Below are 19,560 nucleotides of genomic sequence, written 5' to 3'. Positions count from 1 at the left end.
TACTAGTATTTTATCAGTTGAATATTTGTGAATAAATCTCTCTGAGAGCCTCTAACTTACTTCCCAACCCTTTTGATTTAAGGGCTCACACAGACACTGACAATATTTATGTAGCACAGAGTCTGGTAAATAGCTGAGGATTCTTGTGGCCAGAGGTGTCTCAGGAGCTCCAGTGGCCTCAACTTCTACCAGCCAACCCTAGGTTTGCAGATTCAAACCTAGGTATACCCATAACCCATCCAAGACAAACCTCAGTGTCATTTGGCACATTCATTAGGAACCTGTGGTCCAGGGAGTCTCCATGATCATTCAGGGGATTCCTTTTACCTTTTTCTTTTGATGGGTCTTCTTTTTCCTGAATTCTGTTTTTCTTTTATTTCTTCATTTTGGGTGGATGCATATATTCTAGTAGTTATTTGCTATTTATCGTAGATATCCTCTGCTATTTATAACTGCCTTTCAGACGTATTTTATTTTTTGAAATTTAAATTAGTTGCCAACAAAATTTAAAAGAATGTCTATTTCAGATATTGAGAAGATGCAGAACAATTAGAACTTTACATGCACTTCTAGTGGGAATGTAAAGTACTACTTGGTGAATACATTGAGACAAGACATTTATGAAAAATGTCTTTATTCCTCACTCATGACTGCTAGTTTAGCTGGGTATGGAATTCTAGGTTGGGAAATTTTCTCAAGATTTTGAAGACATTGTTCATTTTTTTTTTTCCCCTAAATTGTCATGGATTTATCTTTGTCTGTTGTGCTGGACACTCATTTTGACTGAAAACACAGGTCTGTCCACTTGGGAAATTTTCTTATTTTATGTCTTTGATTTCCTCATCTCTGTTTTCTTCTTTTTTTCCTTAGAACTTCGGATTTTTAGAAATTGGACCTTCCAGACTGATCCTCTAAGTGTTTTATCATTCCTCCTTTCCATCTACATTTTGCTCTATTTTCTGAGCAGTTTTTCCTAAGCTTTATCTTACAGTCCTGATACTAAATTTCTATTAATATATTTTTTAATTTGCAAGAGATCCCCTCCTTTTTAAAAAAAAAAAAACTTTTTTTTTTTTTAATTTATTTTAAGGGTGATTTTCCAGGACCCATCAGCTCCAAGTCAAGTAGTTGTTTCAGTCTAGTTGTGGAGGACACAGCTCACACTGGCCCATGTGGGGATCGAACCGGCAACCCTGGTGTTACGAGCTTCATGCTCTAACCAACTGAGCTAACCAACCACCCCCACCTTTTTTTTAATATATCTTGTTCTTGTTTCATGGATACAGTATCTTATCTCTGAGAGTATCATTGATTTTTAAAGAAATGTTTTTCTTTTTTTCTTTCTATGCAATCTATTTCTTCAAGTTGCTTTTTTTCTTTATTTTGATCTCTGACTTTTATATTAGAATTTTTTCTCCACATTCTGGTCATCTTGGTTGATATTCATATTTAAATGAATGGCTCTTAAAAATAAGAAAAATCTAGTTGGAACTTCTGTTTGCCTACATGAGACTTGTTGATTGGGGGCTCATCATAGGTAATGAGGATGGGCTGTCTAGTTATTAATATTATTTAAGGCAAAAACCTTAATATTATTTTAGTTCTTTATTTTGATCTGTTCATATGCCCCAGAAAAGTTTGTAGAGTCCTGTCTGGTAATCACAACTTGGCCATCACTATCGTGGGAGCAGAATAGGGAAAGAAGGCAGGAGTCTTACCCCAGCCTGCAGAATGCATAGGCTAGCAGTCTCCTTGTTTTTGGTGCACTATTCCCCATTCAAAAATCTTCTTGAGGCTCTTCAATCCAGAGGTATTCTGCTTTACTTTTCTAGAGCATAAATCTCTATTGTTCTGCCAAGGTGAAGAAGGGTAGTCCTTTGGTAGCATAGAATGTGGGAGAGGATCTGGGTGCCTAACATATCCAAATAACTTTCAAGCAATCCTCCTGTTTTTCACCTCACCTTCACTATTCACTATGCATTTCCAGGGGAACTTGGTACAGCTACTTCCTGAACCCTTTGTCATTTCTGTGATAGAATTCAGGTTGTTTCTGGCTTTCCATTGGAGTCTTGAGATTCAGCTTTCTCAGGTCTTCTGAGTCAGTGATCATTATTCATCTTCTCTTTAGCATTTTTTTTTTTGCCCTTGTGCATTTACACCTAAAAAAAAAAATCCTGTGTACTCTTGTTTTAGAGGGATTTCAGGAGATAAGAGAGAAGGAAATGCATTTATTTAATCTGTTGTCTTTAACTGGAAGTCTCAAGGTCTCTTTTAGTAAATCCTCAATATTTGTTTGAAATTTGAAATCTCGCCTTTTTTTCCACAATTGAGGTTAATGGTTTTTATTACTATAAGTTGCATATTTAAAAATAAAATTTAAAATTTGTAATACCTATGTAAAAAGCAAATCCAGTCTAAAACAATAATTTATCTTGTTGAAATGCTTTTCCTCTCTTGACTTTAATTCTTGGAGGTATAAACCCATTATTTTTCCTCCATGACAAATGAAGATCATTTTAGGCAATGGTATATTTTCTTCTGAACTGTGTTGAATGTTTTGGAATATCAATATCTTGAATAATAATGCAGTAGGGCCTAAAATTGTAGAAGTAAACGTAAATGAATCATGATTATTCATTACTATTGACTCTGCTGTTATTCCTTATAGAAAACTGAGATAGTTTTACAAAAGGACAAACCTTTAACTTACTTAGCTAGTGATTATATACAGTCTATTGTGTTTTTTAATCCTAAAGGAGAGAAGAATGTATCAATATTGGGCAACACAATTTTGTGTTTGTGTTCATTTTTTAGCTGACCTACAACACAACTCTGAACGGTAAGGATACAGTTCATCGCTGGAGCTGGACCTCCGACATGCCCTTGGAGTGCACCACTCACTATGTGGGAATTAGATGCTACATTGATGATTCTCATTTCTCTGGTCGCAAAGAGTGGAGTGACTGGAGCCCACTGAAGAACATTTCTTGTAAGCTTATATTGAAAGAATTTTTGTTTCAAATGTATTAGATTAATCTTGCTTAAGGATAAGTTTTAGTTGAAGCTTTTGGTTCTCTGAGCCCCATTTGGCAGCAGGAAGGTCACCTGGGGATCTCCCAGCCCCCATCCCAGAACCTTTTGATTCAGAAAGTATGAGGTAGGCTTCAGGAAACTGTATTTTTAAAGAACTTGTTGAGTGATTGGATTGGATAAACATCCAGATTTGAAAATCACTGTGGTAGACATTGAAGAACATTTAAGAATTTTATATACGTGGTAATGAGATCAAGTCTATACTTTTAAAAATGGCTCCCAATTTCTCATCTACACAGCGGACCTGTGTGAACCAGAGTTATTGCAGAGAACATGAGAATCTACAAGTATGCCAAAAATCATCAATACATTTAGTGAAAGTTCTATCCAGGTGGAATGCTGGCAGTATGGGAGAGGACCTACAGTTGACAATAAAATGAAGTCCTTTAAAATCATTGGAGATTATTCACTTTAGTGACAATTTGGATAAATGGATCAGAGGAAGGAATGCCTAAAAGTGGATAGATAGGGAGAATCTTGTTGCAGTTTACCAAGGGACAATGAAAGCATAACCAGGACACTTGGTTTAGAAATGAAAAGGGGGAAACCCATGAAAATGCTAAAGAAACAGAATTAGAATTAGTAACTGTGCATCTTTCTGGTAAGATGACTATCAAAGATGACTATCATAAGCATATATGTAATGTGAAAATTTTTAAATCCTAAAAGTTACCATAAGTTAGGGAAAGAGGAATGGAGACCAATGACCCATCCCTTAGAAGTTTGTATGTCTAAGGGGAGGTTGAAAGAAAAAGAGGCCAGAAAAGCAAACAGCATCCAGAGGGTTAAGAGTAGCCCTGGAGGGTACAGTGGTATGGAACCCAAGAGAGAAGGAGGACTTTCGGCAGCACACCAGATGCTGTGCAAGTCAAAGGGGAAAATTACTCAGAAGTGGCCATTGGATTGAGCAATTAGGCCAGCCCGCCACTTCAGAAGAATGGTCAGTGTAGAAGTCAGATCGCAGTCTATCAAAGAGTAAATAGGTAGAAAGGAGACTAGAGACTATTGGCTATTTAGGAAAATAAAAACATTGGCTATTAGATTGGCTATTTAGGAAAATAAAAACAAAGTGTGGCTGTAACCTGCAGACAGTTAGGAATAAAGAAAAAGCAATTTTTAGGATGTGGAGTACTCAAATATATTTAGAGTGATGGAAAGTAAGAAGACTGCCCTAAATATATAGAATCATTTTGGAGGAAAGCAATTATTTAATAAATGACTTTTTCTTGGTGTTGATTTTTCACATGTGGATATAAACCCATTTATTGAACCTTTAGAACTTCTTAGACTTTAACTCTGACCTTAGACACTGGCCTATAGTCACCTTCGGCTCCCCCACCATAAGTAAATGAAACCACACACACTTTCGTTTCTTGTTATTTGTCTTGCTCCTTTGAAACCTGGGGGACATACCTTATCTTTGGGCCACCATTATTACAAAGCACCTAACAGTATCTTTTATATATACTGGACTATTTTATGGTAAAAGATGTCTAAAGTGTTTGTAATTCCTTTTGCTCTTTCTAGGGTCTTTTGATCCTGATTATCAGGGTAACGTTTTTCCTCAAGACAAAGTGATACTTGTGGGCTCAGCTATAACAGTTTGTTGTGTGACTCAAGAAAAAGTGTTGTCAGCACAGATCGGCAATACACAATGTCCCCTTATTCATCTTGATGGGGAAAATGTTGCAATCAAGATCTATAATATTTCTGTTTCTGCAAGTAGTGGAACAAATGTGGTTTTTGCAACAAAAGAAAGCATGTTGGGAACAGTTATTTTTGCGGGATGTAAGTATAAAGTCATTGCTGTTGTTTTTAAAGAGCTTCTATTAATCTGGCTTTTTTGTCCTCTCTGAAAGCTTTAATGCTTTTTCAGGGTGGGGCGATTCTATTTCTTCCTTATTTTTTTATTCTTTAATATGACTGATATGTGAAGGCACCATAATTTTTGCTTATTTAAAGATGAGTTTTAAGCTTACTTTCTACATATCTGTATCTATATAACTTGTAGGTTTTGTAATAAGATTTAAAATGTTCAGCTACTTTTAGTTTAAATTCTTAGTTAACAGATTTGTTAAGTCAAGAGTGGTTAGTATATATTTCTAAATCCTACATTGTTTAGGAATTATTTTATATAAGTTAATTTTCCACCTAATTGTAGCATACCTTTTCTAAAATAAGTACCCAAATTAAAGAAATAGAAATAATTTTACACAAACTATTTCAATAGCATAATATATGCTTCTCCAACTTTTAAATATTATATTTGAGAAGAGGGTAGCCGGATGACCTGGGTGAGAAGACTTCCTCTCTCGCTGTGTTCTGTGTGTAATGTAGTCACATGCTACAAAATGCAGGGCATCTTTATTATTAACTTGGCACTCCTATAGTTCTAAAATTCCATGGCATTTCCAAAAGTTGTTGTGGGGACTGCCCTACCTATATGACTTACGTTGAATGTCCAGAGATAATTTTGCATCTTGAGTTCTCCTCCCCTGTGGTTACTGTAATGTGGTGCCCTGCCTCCAGCAGTGTTTCCTGTCTGTCCTCCCTGCTCTGCGTTTGGTCTAAGGGGCTCTCTCATGAATAAAAGTGTGTGAGATGTAGTGAGTGAGTCTTGTGATTTTCTTTTGATGGCTTAGTGATTTTCTTACGCTTTTTTATGATTCTTAGCTGAGCTCTAGATCAGCAGTTCTCAGTCTCTTTCTTACTTCCATAGAAACTAAATGATGAGTTGCATTCACTTGCTGGTCTACTTCCAAGGCAATAACCAGGAGTAGGTGCACTTCTCAGCTTGATGGCTGTAACCTTCCTCTCTTTTTGCCTTCCCAGTAATACATTGTGGGATTCAAGGGAGGGTGAGGCTGTGTTCAAAATTAAATTTTAGAAAATTAAATTTTCTGTCCTAATGGAATTTTAGGAAGTGACTTGCAACATTCCACACAAACAATCTTCGCATCTCAGTTGAAAACCAGTATTATATGTAGTGAAGCTGCCTGATAGGTGATAACCAGAAAGTAAGATATCCACTTAAAAGTACAAAAGAAAAAAAATAAAACTTAAAAGATGAAACTATTCAGTTTTTATTATTTCAAAGTGTTCTAATCTTCTGTCATAGTTCTAGATAAAATAAACCCATTTAATTCATAATTTAACCATTTGTAACATTTGGAGGTTGAAATATTGCTCTGTATTGATCAACTCAGGAACAGCTGGAGAATTTCCCTTCGGAGGGAGCTCTTTAGAAATTTACAAGGGCAGTTTATGGTGTGAGTTAGGAATCAAGATTCATTTATTTCCTTTCCTCTATGAATATCCTGCTAACCCACAATTTATGGAAAAGATTGAAAAGAATTTTAGAATCAGCTAGTCAGTTTTCCCTATACACACACATACATAATCAAAACCTGCCAGGATTTTGATTTGGATTACATTAAATCTGTCAATTTAGGAGATCACTGTAGGAAATTTTCATTCTTATAATATTGAGTCACCTAAACCATAACATGGTACATCTCTCCATTTAGTTAGGTCTTCTTTAATTTATCTTAGTGATATGAGATGTTGTATATCTTTTAGTAAATTACCCCTACATGTTTGATGTTTGTGCTAATAAAAATGGCTTTTTTTCTCTCTAGTTTATTAAAATAAATTTGTTATCTAGCAGACAGAAGGATAGTTATTTACCAATACTTGTCAGTGTTCATGCATGAGCTAATTTAGTCATAAGCAAAATAGATATTTTATAAACATTATTTGTTCTGTAATCATTCAAATTAGTTATTTTATTGACCTAAAGTTAATCTTTCATTATACTTAATATATTTTAAAATAATACACTGTAACAGGATTAGAGCCTGTAAATGTTTATATCACATGTCAAATTTTATACTTTCTCATTTGAAAATATTTTCATAAAAACTGACTTCATTTTTTACATTGCATTTTTTATTTGCTGGTACATAGAAATGCAGTTGATTTATACCTAGCTTTTGACTAGCTCCATTTGATTTTTTTTATGAATTCATTTCTTTGGGAAAAAAAGGAGAATCCTTGCATTGCCTTTTAAATACTGCCCTCTCTTATTTTTTCTCCTCTGTCTTTGCTTCCTCTTCTTTCTGGTTTGCTCCTATTGTTTGGATTTTAAGTATTTCAACTTAATATATCTGCCAAAAACTAAAACAATCAGCATTTTAAATATAATAAAAACGTTGGTATGTCATTTTAATAAAATGACTGAAAGTTTGGGCTTAGATTTAAAACAATTTTCAAAACAAATATGTCATTGTTAGTTTCATTATCCAGACTTTCATATAAATACTCATTTTTCCTCCCAGTATTACCTAAAATATCACTGAAAGACATTATTCTTATCTCTGGGGAAGGTGTGTGAAATTTTCTAAGTCTTAGTTGATAAAGTAAGAACTGTTTTAAGAATTTAGTTTTTTTAAATATTATTTTACAAAATTTTTCAGCAAGTAGATAATTGTTTTTTTAGAAAACTTACCTTCAGTGACAGATAGTTTGGATCAACATGATAGTAGGAAGTATCAGTTTCTATATATGCCTGGTTAAACTTAATTATAGAAATATCAATTTCTATACTCAGTGTCAGACTGCAGAATTTTCCCTTATTACTATAAAAGTCTCAGACACACTTAGCAAACACTTTTTTTTTCTATTCATGCCTGAACAAAGCCAGAAAGAATAGTTTCAATAAAGAACAAAAACAACAGAAGAGCAGTAGCCACTCTGAATATAGGGAGATGTAGAATTTTACCAAGAGTTAGTTTGTTAATAATAGTCCTTGTAACTTATTTAAGAACTCTGAAACTTGCAACATGCAACTTATGTTGACTTTTAATATGATTTGATATTCTTTTCAAATCACAATATATAGATGATAGATAATAATACTTTTAATCTATAGATGTTTTTGACTTGTTGGACACAACTTCCTTTGATAGATTTGGTAGACTCAAATAGGATTTAAGGGAAAAAATGATAGTCGGTATCTTCAGGATACTATTGGAGAGTTTTCAAATGAGCTAATAGTCACTCTTTAGAATATTTTAATCTGTCAATTCTAATGTAATATAATTTCTAAAACACATTCTATAGAAAGAATAATTCCTGCATTGTTCAAGAAGTAAAAGAATACATTCTTTTTTTTTTAAACTAAAATTTATTGGGGTGACAATAGTTAGTAAATTACATAGGTTTCAAGTGTACAATCCTGTAATACATCATCTATATATCATAATTATTTCATTTTTAAGGAAATTCTACAAAATATAATTAGCAGTTATGGAACATAACATTTTCAGGGAAAATATATGTAATGATAAAAGTGAACTGGCATCTTAAGATGTTTAACCATAGAGCTGGGAGGGCCATGGGTGGAGTTGGGCTCCTTGTTTACTCTCTAGTCCTGACTTCCTGTTAAAATTTTGTGGTAACTTTCCGGGGGAAGGATGCTAATAAATAGAATAGCCATCTTGGAATTGGGGCTTTTTCTTCTTCACGTGAGCAGCTGGTTGGAGTGCTGGTCGGAGGTTTGCATTCGCACGCTCCTGAGGTGACCTCGTTTCTTTTTCTTTTCCCGAATAAACTGTTTTTTTTGGTGGATTTTCTGGAGAGTTATTATTTTTCCAGGTGACAGTAACAATAAATAACTACATTTTTTTTCCTTTTCCTTTTAGATCCACCTGATATTCCTCAAAAACTGAATTGTGAGACATATGACTTAAAAGAGATCATATGTACGTGGGATCCAGGAAGACCGACAGCATTGGTGGGCCCACGTAATACAATTTACACTTTATTTGAAAGGTAAACGTCACAAGAAAAGGATGTCAAACTTAACTAGCAATGAGTCCATTAGAAGGATGTTACATGACCCAGGGAAATGTTCTATCACATTTATATAATGAAGTTATAAAACCAAATATGCAGTATAAAATTGGATATATTACTAATACTGCAATTAAATGCATGTAGACTCGAATTGTTTCCTTTTTTAAAAAGCCTAGAAAAAAGAATCCTCAAATAGGAATAGAGATTGTTTCTTGGTAATGGGCTTATGGCAGATTATTTTTTTCTATTTATTCAGTTGTGTACATTTTCTTCCCTGAGTATGTAGTAACCTATAATTAGAAATGTAAGCACTGAAAACATTAATTATTAGAAACTTACTCATTCATTTTTTTTCCTGCATTATTTATCTCTTGTCATTTTGATACTATTTTAATATTCTTTATTCCTCTCTTAATTTGCAGTTTTTCAGGAAAATATGTTAGGTTTAAAAGAGTTGAAGTGTCCACGAATGAAAGCTATCAGTTATTCTTTCCAATGTTTCCAAATCAAGAAATATATAATTTTACTCTGAATGCTCGCAATCCTCTGGGTCAATCAGAATCAACAATTTTAGTTAACATCACTGAAAAAGGTAAGCTACTACATAAACCCGTATCTTAAAAATAACTTTAGAAGTGGTGAAATGTGTTGAGATTAATGAAGAGTGCTTCTAGGGATTACTTTTTACTAATTATTTTCTTTATAATTAATTAATATTAATCTTGTAAATTTAATTTTAAAAGCTTTAAAATGTATAATTTCAAGTTTCACCATTTTATTGAATCCAAATATAATTTTGAATTAGTCATTTACCGTCAGTGACTTAATCTAATAATTTTTGATTGATTTCTGAAAAAACTTTTGCCCAATTTTTAAAGACTTTTTATTTTGAAATAATTGTAGACTCATAGGGGGTTACAAAAATAATGAGAGCCTTGTGACCCCATCAATAACTCTTAACAGTATCCAAACTAGGCAGCTGACCCTGGTATAGTACTGTGATCCATACTGCTGAACTAGACTGTGACCTTGCTCAGCTTTCACTGGTTTGTATATGCTTTCAAGTGTGTGTGGTGTGTGTGTATAGTTCTGTGCAGTCAGATTCATGTACTGATTCACGGAACCAATACAGTCAAGATACAGACCTGTTCTGTCACCACAAAGGAACTTCCTCATGCTGCTCCTTTAGCAACACCCCCACCACACACACACACACACACACACACACACATTCACACTCACATCCCTGTCCCCAGAAACAACTAATATGATCTTCATCCTACTGTCTTGTCATTTTGAGAACGTTATATAAATGGAATCATACAGTATATAACCTTTGGAGATTGACATTTTTCACTAAGGATAATGTCCGTGAGCCCCATCCAAGTGTAACAGTAAATAGTTCCTTTTTATTGCTGATTTCTTAATTTTTACCAATCCTATTAATATATAGTTCAAAACAGAAATCGAATATGGTATATCTTTTTGATATTCGTTCCTGTGATCATTCCATGTGTATCAAGTCCGTGTCAGGCTCTGCAACACGCAGCATTGGCATGGAGGCTTCTCTTAGAGACTCACAGTCATGGGAGAAAGGGCTTAAAAAACCAAATGCATTCTAATACAGCGGGGCAAGTGATTAATTAGTACATGACCCTGTTGCCTTGTTTATAAATATGTCAGTTTTATCAATTATTTCTTCCCATCATCTTTTTTATTTCCTGATTTTTCCTAAGGACAAAATGGCTACATTATGTACTGAAGTGATAGTATTCGTCTGTATTTGTCTCCCCTCTGCCATTTTAACCTTATTTACTACACCGATTCTTCCTCACCCCTCCAGGTGGTGTATGCGTATCACCAACCTAACGTGCACTTTGCTCCCCTGTGTCTTTGCGTTTGCTGTGTCCCCAACTTGAAACACACTTCTGTATTCGTCTGGCCAACTTTAGTCTGATTCTTCCTTCACAGCTCATCTTAAGTCCCATCTTCACTATAGGACTCGCCTTACCATGCTTACATCTAAATTCCTATAGCAGTTAATATCTGTACCACACATTGAGAACTTAACAAAAATCCTCTTATTAATTTTCTTCCTTTTTGTTTGTCATTCCCCAAGTAAATTAGGGGTTCCTTAAAGGTAGAGATTACGATCGGACTACCTTTTAGTATTCCTGACACCAGTTGAGGAACATGGGCATGCTTGGTTCTTAAAAAATGTTGGCGTGTTGTCAGCAGTAAAGGGGGTGTTGTGTATTCCACAAGTATTGGGTTGAATATTGTTGATCAGCACTAATAATACCTCTCACTCTTTTTAAAAAATTTTCTTTGATTCTCATTTGTCATATTAGAAAATAGCTTTTAAAGTAATTAATCTTTAAAAATTATATTTACAGTTTATCCCCATACTCCTACTTCAATCAAAGTGAAGGATATTAATTCAACAGCTGTTATACTTTCCTGGCATTTACCAGGCAACTTTGCAAACATTAAATTGTTGTGTCAAATTGAAATTAACAAAACTAATTCCGTACGAGAAGTGGTGAGTAAGGTTCTTCTATAAACTTCCTTAGAGGTTATTTTGGATAAAATACTTAGTTTTCAAAAAGAATTAAGTAAATTTATATGTATAAGCTCTGATTATTTATTATAGCGATATACTAAGAACTGATATATATATATATATCAATGTAATCACAGCACCGTATTTAGCACTTGAAAACATTTATACTGGAGATTATAGACATAAGTTTGACTTTACTACTCAGATTGTTTCTAGGTCTAGTATAGAACCTGGCATGTAGCTGCTGCTCAGTATATTTGTGAGTGAATGAGTAGTTTTTGCTATAACCTTTAGCATTAGATAATGGACTAATTGGCACCAGAGAGAAGATTTGATTTTTAAAACCACTTACTGCGGCAACAGGAGCAAGTTATAATTGGTCATTATAAGTCAAAACATGACTTTTTAATACATTTTAAATACTTAGGTTGACTTTTATACTGCACCATCTTGTAATTTGTGGTAAGTCCAAAATAAATGATACTGTACTTAAATATTCATTTGGAAACTTATTGATGATTTCTAGAAAATTAGGCACACTGCAGAATGTAACCCCAAAAGCTCCTTTGTATTAAGTAAGTGGGAGCTCAGAGGCTTTCTTGAGGTATGCAAATCCTCAAATTTGTTTTGAATTGCTTTAATTTTATTTAAACATTTGTTGAATATTCTACATGTTTAGCACAATACTAGAGGTAGTAAGTGTGTCATATAAAAAAAAATGTAAAAGATGATGCCTGCCTCCGGTAAACTCCAAACATCATCTGAATAATATATGTAGTCCTCAAGGTCATCATAGATTACTAAAATATATTAAGGTTTAGTGCGTCACCATTAGCCATTGACAGATTATCAAAATTATATCCTCCTCTCTGCATAATTTAATTGACCATTTTTTGGATTAAAAATTTGTGTGTGTGTGTGTACTCACACACAGGACATTTCATATACATTTATATATACACATATTTGTTTGTTTTCTAATAGCGGAATGTCACAATAAAAGGAGTAGGAAATTCAAATTATCCTGTTGCTGTGGACAAGTTAAATCCATATACTATGTATAGCTTTCGGATTCGTTGTTCTAGTGAAACTTTCTGGAAATGGAGTAAATGGAGCAATGGAAAACAATATTTAACCACAGAAGCCAGTAAGTTAACTAAATGATTTATGGCTAATTATTACTATGGATCCTGAAATCCTACAACTATTTTTAAAGAAAACGTCACCAAACTGACTAAAAATAGGAGAATGCTTAAATTGTGTAACTGTATAATGTCTGCTAGTAAAATATCCAGACATTTTAAAGGATGGTTTTTAAAGTTTTGTGTTCATATGGAAAAATGCTTGGCATGTGTTATGTGAAAATACGAGGCGACCTTATCTACAGTGTGATTGCATCATATTAAAATGACGCATAGGAAACCAAACTTAACACTGTGATAAGATTGTGGGGTGATTTTTTTTTTAATACTTTTTCTTCCTTTTTCTAGAATTTTCAGAATCTGTTTAGTTTGCCTTTTTATTTAAAACAATTATTAATAAAGAGAATTTCTTGGAACTTTCATTTCTGACCGAAGCCTGAGAAATGGGGCTAAAAGTTCTTGAACTTTAGTTTCTACAGTACACCGAGGTCAAAATAGGTGTAAAATGAGGTAACTGGTTTTCTGAGTATGATGATTTCCGAAGACAGAATGAGATTCTATCCTTGATTAATCAGATGTCATCTTTAAAACAAAAAACTTAGAATTAGGTGTGATTTTCAGGAATCATTCATCAAAAGATAGCAAAAGCTTTATTTGTATTATATAGGAAATACAAAATTTCTTCCAAAGAATTTAACAAACAATAAAACAAAAAAATGATAGATGTTAATTCAGATTTTGTCTCTCCACGTGAAGACTAGAGAATAGAGGAACTTTGTAAAATGTGTAAGAATTATTTGGGTCATCAGAAATGCATCCTATGCATGAGTCCAGCAAAAGAGTATTAGTTATCTATTACTATGTGACAAATTACCCCAAAACTCAGTGCCTTAAAACAGCAAACATTTGTTATCTCACAGTGTCTGTGCGTCAGAAATTCAAGGGCAGCTTAGCTGAGTGGCCCTGGCTGAGAGTCTCTCATGAGTCTGCAGTCAGGATGTGGGTGGGGGCTGCAGGCTCCATTGGAGCTAGAGGATCTGCTTTTAGGATGGTTGTTTCACTCACGTGGCTGCAGGCAGGAGGCCTCAGTTACTGACCATGCAGGCTTCTCCATAGGGCTGCTGGAGTGTCATAACATCGCAGCCAGCTCCGCCTAGACTGCTGGTCATACAGGCCAACCCCGATACAGCGTGGTGGGGACCACCTAAGGGCATGCATGTTAGGAGGTGTGACCAATATCATTGGTCCTTTTGGAGACTGGCTACCACAGGCACTTTTGCCTTCAGTTAATAAGCTATTGTTGCCAAAAGGAAAGAAACATTTTGTTTATGCTTCATTAAGATGAAGGCATTAATTCACTTAACAAATATTTACTGAGTACCCAGCATGTGTGTTGTGGGGGTGGGGGGTTGCAATTTTAAATAGGGTACTTGGAAAAGACCTCCCTACTAAGGTAACACTTGAGTCGAGATACAAAGTTTAGGGAGCAAGCCACATGGTCTATTCAGGAGAAGGGAGTTCTGTGCAGAGGAAGAGAGGGCACAGAAGGTACAGAAAGCCTGATGCAGGTTTCCTCCGCCTGTTTGAGGACCAGCCAGGAAGCCAGTGTGTGGCCAGAGCCGACTTCAGCAAGGGGACATGAGAGGCTGTGAGACGAGGGCCCCTGCAGCTCACGTGAAGCGCTGAGGGTGATTTTAACCGCTCTCAGAAGCCTTGTCTTTTGCAGATGTCGAGGGCTTTCCTTACTTCATTTTCTAAGTGGAAGCCACTTAACTGCTTCTCGTTTTTAGTGGAAATTCCAAAAACCTAGAAAAAATATTCAGGCACCACCGTCTCAATTGCTGACATTATAAACTGACATAGTACGCATCTTAAATACTAACTTTTAAATCTCTTTCCCAGGTCCTTCAAAGGGACCAGATACTTGGAGAGAGTGGAGTTCTGATGGGAAAAACTTAATAATATATTGGAAGGTAAATAACTTAATTTTTCCTTAAATATTTACATAACTTTATTATGCTAAACTACCGAACTTACATATGGTACTTGGGTTGTCACGGAGCCAGGATTTCCTGGACGGCTTTGTTGGCAGTATTGCTGGGACAGTAACCCAGCTCCTAAAACCCCCAGATTCCTCCTCACTTCTGATACACCACGGTCGTTTTAGTGAGGATCTTCTCAGTTCTTAGCATTCTTTAGTTTGATTTTATGAGGCCCCTAAAGGACCCGAGCACTGCATGGGTTCCATCTCTCTCATTTTAGTCAGAAACCCAGCTGGAAGCTATAAGTTAGAATCCCGAGTGTTTACATTTGCAGTTTTTTCTTCGATGAGTAGGAAACCAACTTTTTATATATTTTACACGTAATTTGTTTCCCTTAAATAAATTGCATTATAATATGACAAAATTTTAGATAAAATACGAATTATGATATGTTTTACTATTTTTTCCATAGTAGAACAAACATTTTTGTTGCTATATTTTTTATATGATATATGAATATTTAAAACATAATTGTTTTCCACATCAAATTTCATAAGAGCAGTTATAATCAGATTCCTTTAAATAGTGAATTTTATTATTGAAAGTAAAACAATGTTACTTCTATAAAAATTTGACCTCAGCACGGCTTTGAGTAAAGTGAAGCCTGTGTGCAAGTTCCATATGGGCTCCACTGCTGTATGTGACTGTTGCACCCCTGTTACCCTTGATTGGAAATTCCCCTGGCTGCACTCAGTTTTCTGTCACATTTCACAATAATGGAGTAATGATTACACAGATTACTTCAATGTAGAGAAAGCTTGGAATATTGTTCAAACTAGATGAATGTTTTGCCAAGGATTAAACATAGTGAAGTGATTCTGAGTCTAATGTCAGTGATGAGATTGATTGTTCTGCCATATTTGGATAGAAAATTAAGTTGATTTTGACATGGGAAGAGATCAGAGCTAAAGACAAAGCTTTGAATAGCATATAAACGGGATCACTTGGGAGAGTGTACAGGGTGGAAAGAGGCCAAGTGTGGAACCCTAGGTGATGGCAGCATATAAGGGACCAGCAAAGGAAGGAGATACAACATAGGAGATTGGAAAGGTCAGAGGGGCCGGAAGACCAGAAGAAAGTCATACACATTTTCTGTAATGAGCATGTACTACTTTAAAATGGTAAGCATTTAGAAAACAATATGATGCCATATTTTATTTTTATGTAGAGCAGTACTTTTCATAACCATTTTTGGTTTGCTTCAGAAAAAATGAGGCTAAATATTGTTTTGTATCTACGTAATTGTTATTTTTTATATTTAAGGGGGCTTATAGCATGTATCATTTTGCTTCAGTGTCACTTTTATTCATCCAGGTTTGTTAACTTCACCTTTTCTAATATTACCTTGTTATGATTAGTATAGTGTCCAGTTGCGACTTGATGGCTTTGGCTCATCACATAGTTACTTTTTGCACGTTTTTATAATAGAATTTATCTTTCTCTTTTTCATAGCCTTTACCCATTAATGAAGCTAATGGAAAAATACTCTTCTATAATGTATCATGTTCATCAGATGAGAAAACACAGTCCCTTTCTGAGATCCCTGATCCTCAACACAAGGCAGAAATACAGCTTGATAAAAATGACTACATTATCAGCGTGGTGGCAAAAAATTCTGTTGGCTCATCACCACCTTCTAAAATAGCTAGTATGGAAATTCCAAATGGTGAGTAATGAAGGTAATGTAATTTATAACGGGAAATTAAAGTGAAACATTTTGAAGCTGATTCAGATACATCAGCTTTCTTCTCGTATCCTCCTGCTGATATATATATGTAAGGAGCAACAGCTCAGTGAAAGACAGCAGGCATTAGTGTTCACTTGAAGTGTGTACACTGATGGATCGTATCATTACTGTACCCAATTACTTTAACATGCAATGTTAGAGAGTTATGGTGGAGGATATCACTCTTAGGAAGAAATGTTTTAACAATTTATCAGATACCATTTTCACATGTCTCCCCCAAAACCATGAGAGTTGATGTTTATATCAGCTTGACTGTTTTCAAACTGGGAAAAAACACTCATTTTAAATGGCAGCTCTGTTGATAATACATTCTTTGTTAATAGGAATCCTTTATTGATCAATACTTCTTAAAGTCTAAATTAGATCTTTAATATAAACTTTAAAAAATTGTGGTGTGATTTTAAAATTGTTTAGCGTCTTCCTTTATAGTTTATGGATCACCAGTAACTAAGTCCATTCCTCCTTAGCGGCCTTGACAGCTTCTTGACTCTTGAGTGTTAAATGGCGACTTCTGCCTCTTCTCCCTATTAACTCCTCTTCTGAGTTATTCCCTGATCCTCCCTTTGCTGTCCTGCCCCGATATGGGGCACCTTTCTTTGACCACCCATCCTAGAGGAAGACAAATTGGTGTAGTTAGGGTCCTCTAAGTATCTTTTCAGCTCTTGCTTGAAGCAGTGTTTTATCACTTGTTACTGAACTGGTTCTTTGCTTTGTTTCAATGGGACTTGGGGGAATTAGAAGGAAGGAATGGGGGAGCACAGTACATTTCAGAGTTGTAGAACACTGACCAGAACCAGACCCTAGTGCCTGTCTAGCAGCACACACCAGAGGAGGTGGAGGTAAAAAAGAAAGAGATGTGTGAACAACGCATAAGAAGATAACCTGATTTAGATGAGACATTTCATTGCTCTCACAGTGATAGGCAAGAGCTGTGGTATTTTTTAAGTCAGAACTATGTTTTTACCTGTTCCATGTGTCCCTCAGAAGATAGTAACTTACAGAACTCACAATGGCCGGTCATCTAGCTCTCAGTGACTGAAGCCCCAGAATAAGTCATTGTTTCTGGAGGATTTGCCGGATTAGGGGCCTTGTAGCCTCAGCACAGGTTTACATTGTAGGTTTGTAATCACACTGAGCCAAAAAGCTGTTATATCCAAGACTTCTGTATTCTAAGCCAAACTGTTGTCTTGTGTTCAGTAGTATTAATAGTTTATGCAAATTACTTTATGCAAATTTTGTTCAAAAAGTCTATGCCTGTTTACTAAACCCTTAAACATGCGCTGTTATAGGAATTACCCAAATCCATGGATGTTGAAGTAATTTTTATAACTCTTGCCCATTTTCGTGAGATTTGGGCAAGTGGTGTATACAGTTGCATACACTGGCCCTCCGTCTCCTCAGATTCCTAACCATGGATTGAAAATACTGTCAAAGGATCCACCGTTGGTTGAATCAGCAGATGCAAAACCTGCAGATATGGAGGGCTGAGTGTACTACTTTCTCCTGTTACCATGGAAAATTTCCCTCTCCCTTTGGGCCACACTGCCCTAGTGACATTAATTCCTCCCTCCCAACTTGGGGTCTCCCTTATCCCCTGGGCTGGGATGGGAAACCAAACCCCACCATGGCCCCTTCCCCCTCCTCTCTCTGCATCTCACTCCTCCGTCTCCCACGGGCCCTGTTTAGGCTTTTCCCTCTCTGTGGCCACACTGGCCATCCCATCCCACAGCTTTTCCAAATCATTTCAACAGACTCCTCCCCTCTCTCTGCCTTGTCTCCAGAATCCCTTCAGCCCACGTGTGGGGGAGCTGTCTTCCTGGAAAGAAGAGGGGCTGGTTCATCCATAGCACATTACTGTGTTCCCACTCTGTGCTGGGGCTAGGGTTGCAGGCAGGGCCCCCCATCTGCTCTCACGGAGCTCACATCCATGGTGGTGACGAGGGGAGGGACTCAGACCGCCCACGCCTGCTCCACACCAGCCTCCGGCCTGCTGCGTCCCCTCTGGTGCCCCATCCCTGATCATATCCCGCCCCACTACGTCACCACCTGATCCCAGGTGCCCTTTTATTACTTTGTTTCAGCTGCTGAATTAATCTATATGTACTGGTAACTACCGTAGTTACAACAAAAATAACAGCAACACTGAAAGGATGAGAACTGTTTTAAAATTTCTGAACAGTGAAGTAATTTTTATAACTCTTGCCCATTTTCGTGAGATTTACCTTATTATTATTAACATCAGTAAAATATCTTTTTGTCTTTTTGAAGATGATCTCAAAATAGAGCAAGCTGTTGGAATGGGAAATGGGATTCTCCTCACCTGGAATTACGATCCCAACATGACTTGCGACTATGTTATTAAATGGTGTAACTCATCTCAGTCTAAGCCCTGCCTTATGGACTGGAAAAAAGTCCCTTCAAACAGCACCCAAACCGTAATAGAATCTGGTAAGTATGTCTCAGAGTTCTTTAAAAATATTTTTAAAAAGGGCAACACATGGTGTGACTTGTTGCAGTGAAGTGACGGTTCTCCCTTACCACTGGGCCAGGTGTGGATTGGTTTAACTTCTGGAAGGTGGTTTGTGGCCTTATGTATGTGAGGGAGTTCACATCCTTTGACTTAGTAATTATTTGTCTAGGAATTTATTCTAAGAAATAATCAGAGAGTAACACAGATTTACATCTAAGAATTTCACCACAGCATTATTTATGATCATAAAAATTGGAAACCAACAAAATATCAATAGAAGAATAAGTCAGTTATGGTACATCTATAAAATGGAATGTCTAGTAGCACTAAAATTTGTGTTGAAGATTTAACAACCTGGGGAAATGCTCATGAAAAGAAGGCTGCAAAACTGGAAGGAAAAACTGGAAGGAGTGTGACCTCACTCATGGTGCTTTTGCCCTTGTTTGCCCAGGGCCCAGGTTACCGAGGTCAGGGACTTGCACCTGTTACCACTCTACCTCGTGTCAATCAAGGAGCATGAATGTGGCAGTGGGCAGAGTGTGTGTGGGCGCCAGTTCCCAGGCCTGACTGCTAACAAGCCCGAGCCCTGGGCCACTTTGATACGATGCAGCCTGAAGCTTAGCCACAGGGGCACTTGGTAACCTACC

General features: G+C 36.1%; 1 protein-coding gene across 1 annotated transcript in view; it reads left to right on the top strand.

Moving 5' to 3' along the window:
- LIFR (LIF receptor subunit alpha) overlaps positions 1 to 19,560 on the top strand; it is a 65,431-nt gene that overhangs the window by 32,023 nt on the left and 13,848 nt on the right. The window contains exons 6-14 of the mRNA XM_033110142.1: positions 2,815 to 2,989; positions 4,621 to 4,881; positions 8,796 to 8,925; positions 9,372 to 9,541; positions 11,346 to 11,491; positions 12,497 to 12,659; positions 14,557 to 14,627; positions 16,149 to 16,362; positions 18,712 to 18,891. Of these exons, the coding sequence (XP_032966033.1) occupies positions 2,815 to 2,989; positions 4,621 to 4,881; positions 8,796 to 8,925; positions 9,372 to 9,541; positions 11,346 to 11,491; positions 12,497 to 12,659; positions 14,557 to 14,627; positions 16,149 to 16,362; positions 18,712 to 18,891 (1,510 nt within the window). The remainder of the gene's footprint in view (positions 1 to 2,814; positions 2,990 to 4,620; positions 4,882 to 8,795; positions 8,926 to 9,371; positions 9,542 to 11,345; positions 11,492 to 12,496; positions 12,660 to 14,556; positions 14,628 to 16,148; positions 16,363 to 18,711; positions 18,892 to 19,560) is intronic.

Source organism: Rhinolophus ferrumequinum, chromosome 7 (genome assembly GCF_004115265.2).
Source record: "Rhinolophus ferrumequinum isolate MPI-CBG mRhiFer1 chromosome 7, mRhiFer1_v1.p, whole genome shotgun sequence".
Classification (NCBI taxonomy): domain Eukaryota; kingdom Metazoa; phylum Chordata; class Mammalia; order Chiroptera; family Rhinolophidae; genus Rhinolophus; species Rhinolophus ferrumequinum.
Note: the sequence above shows the minus strand (reverse complement) of the source record. Positions and strands in the feature narration are given on the sequence as shown.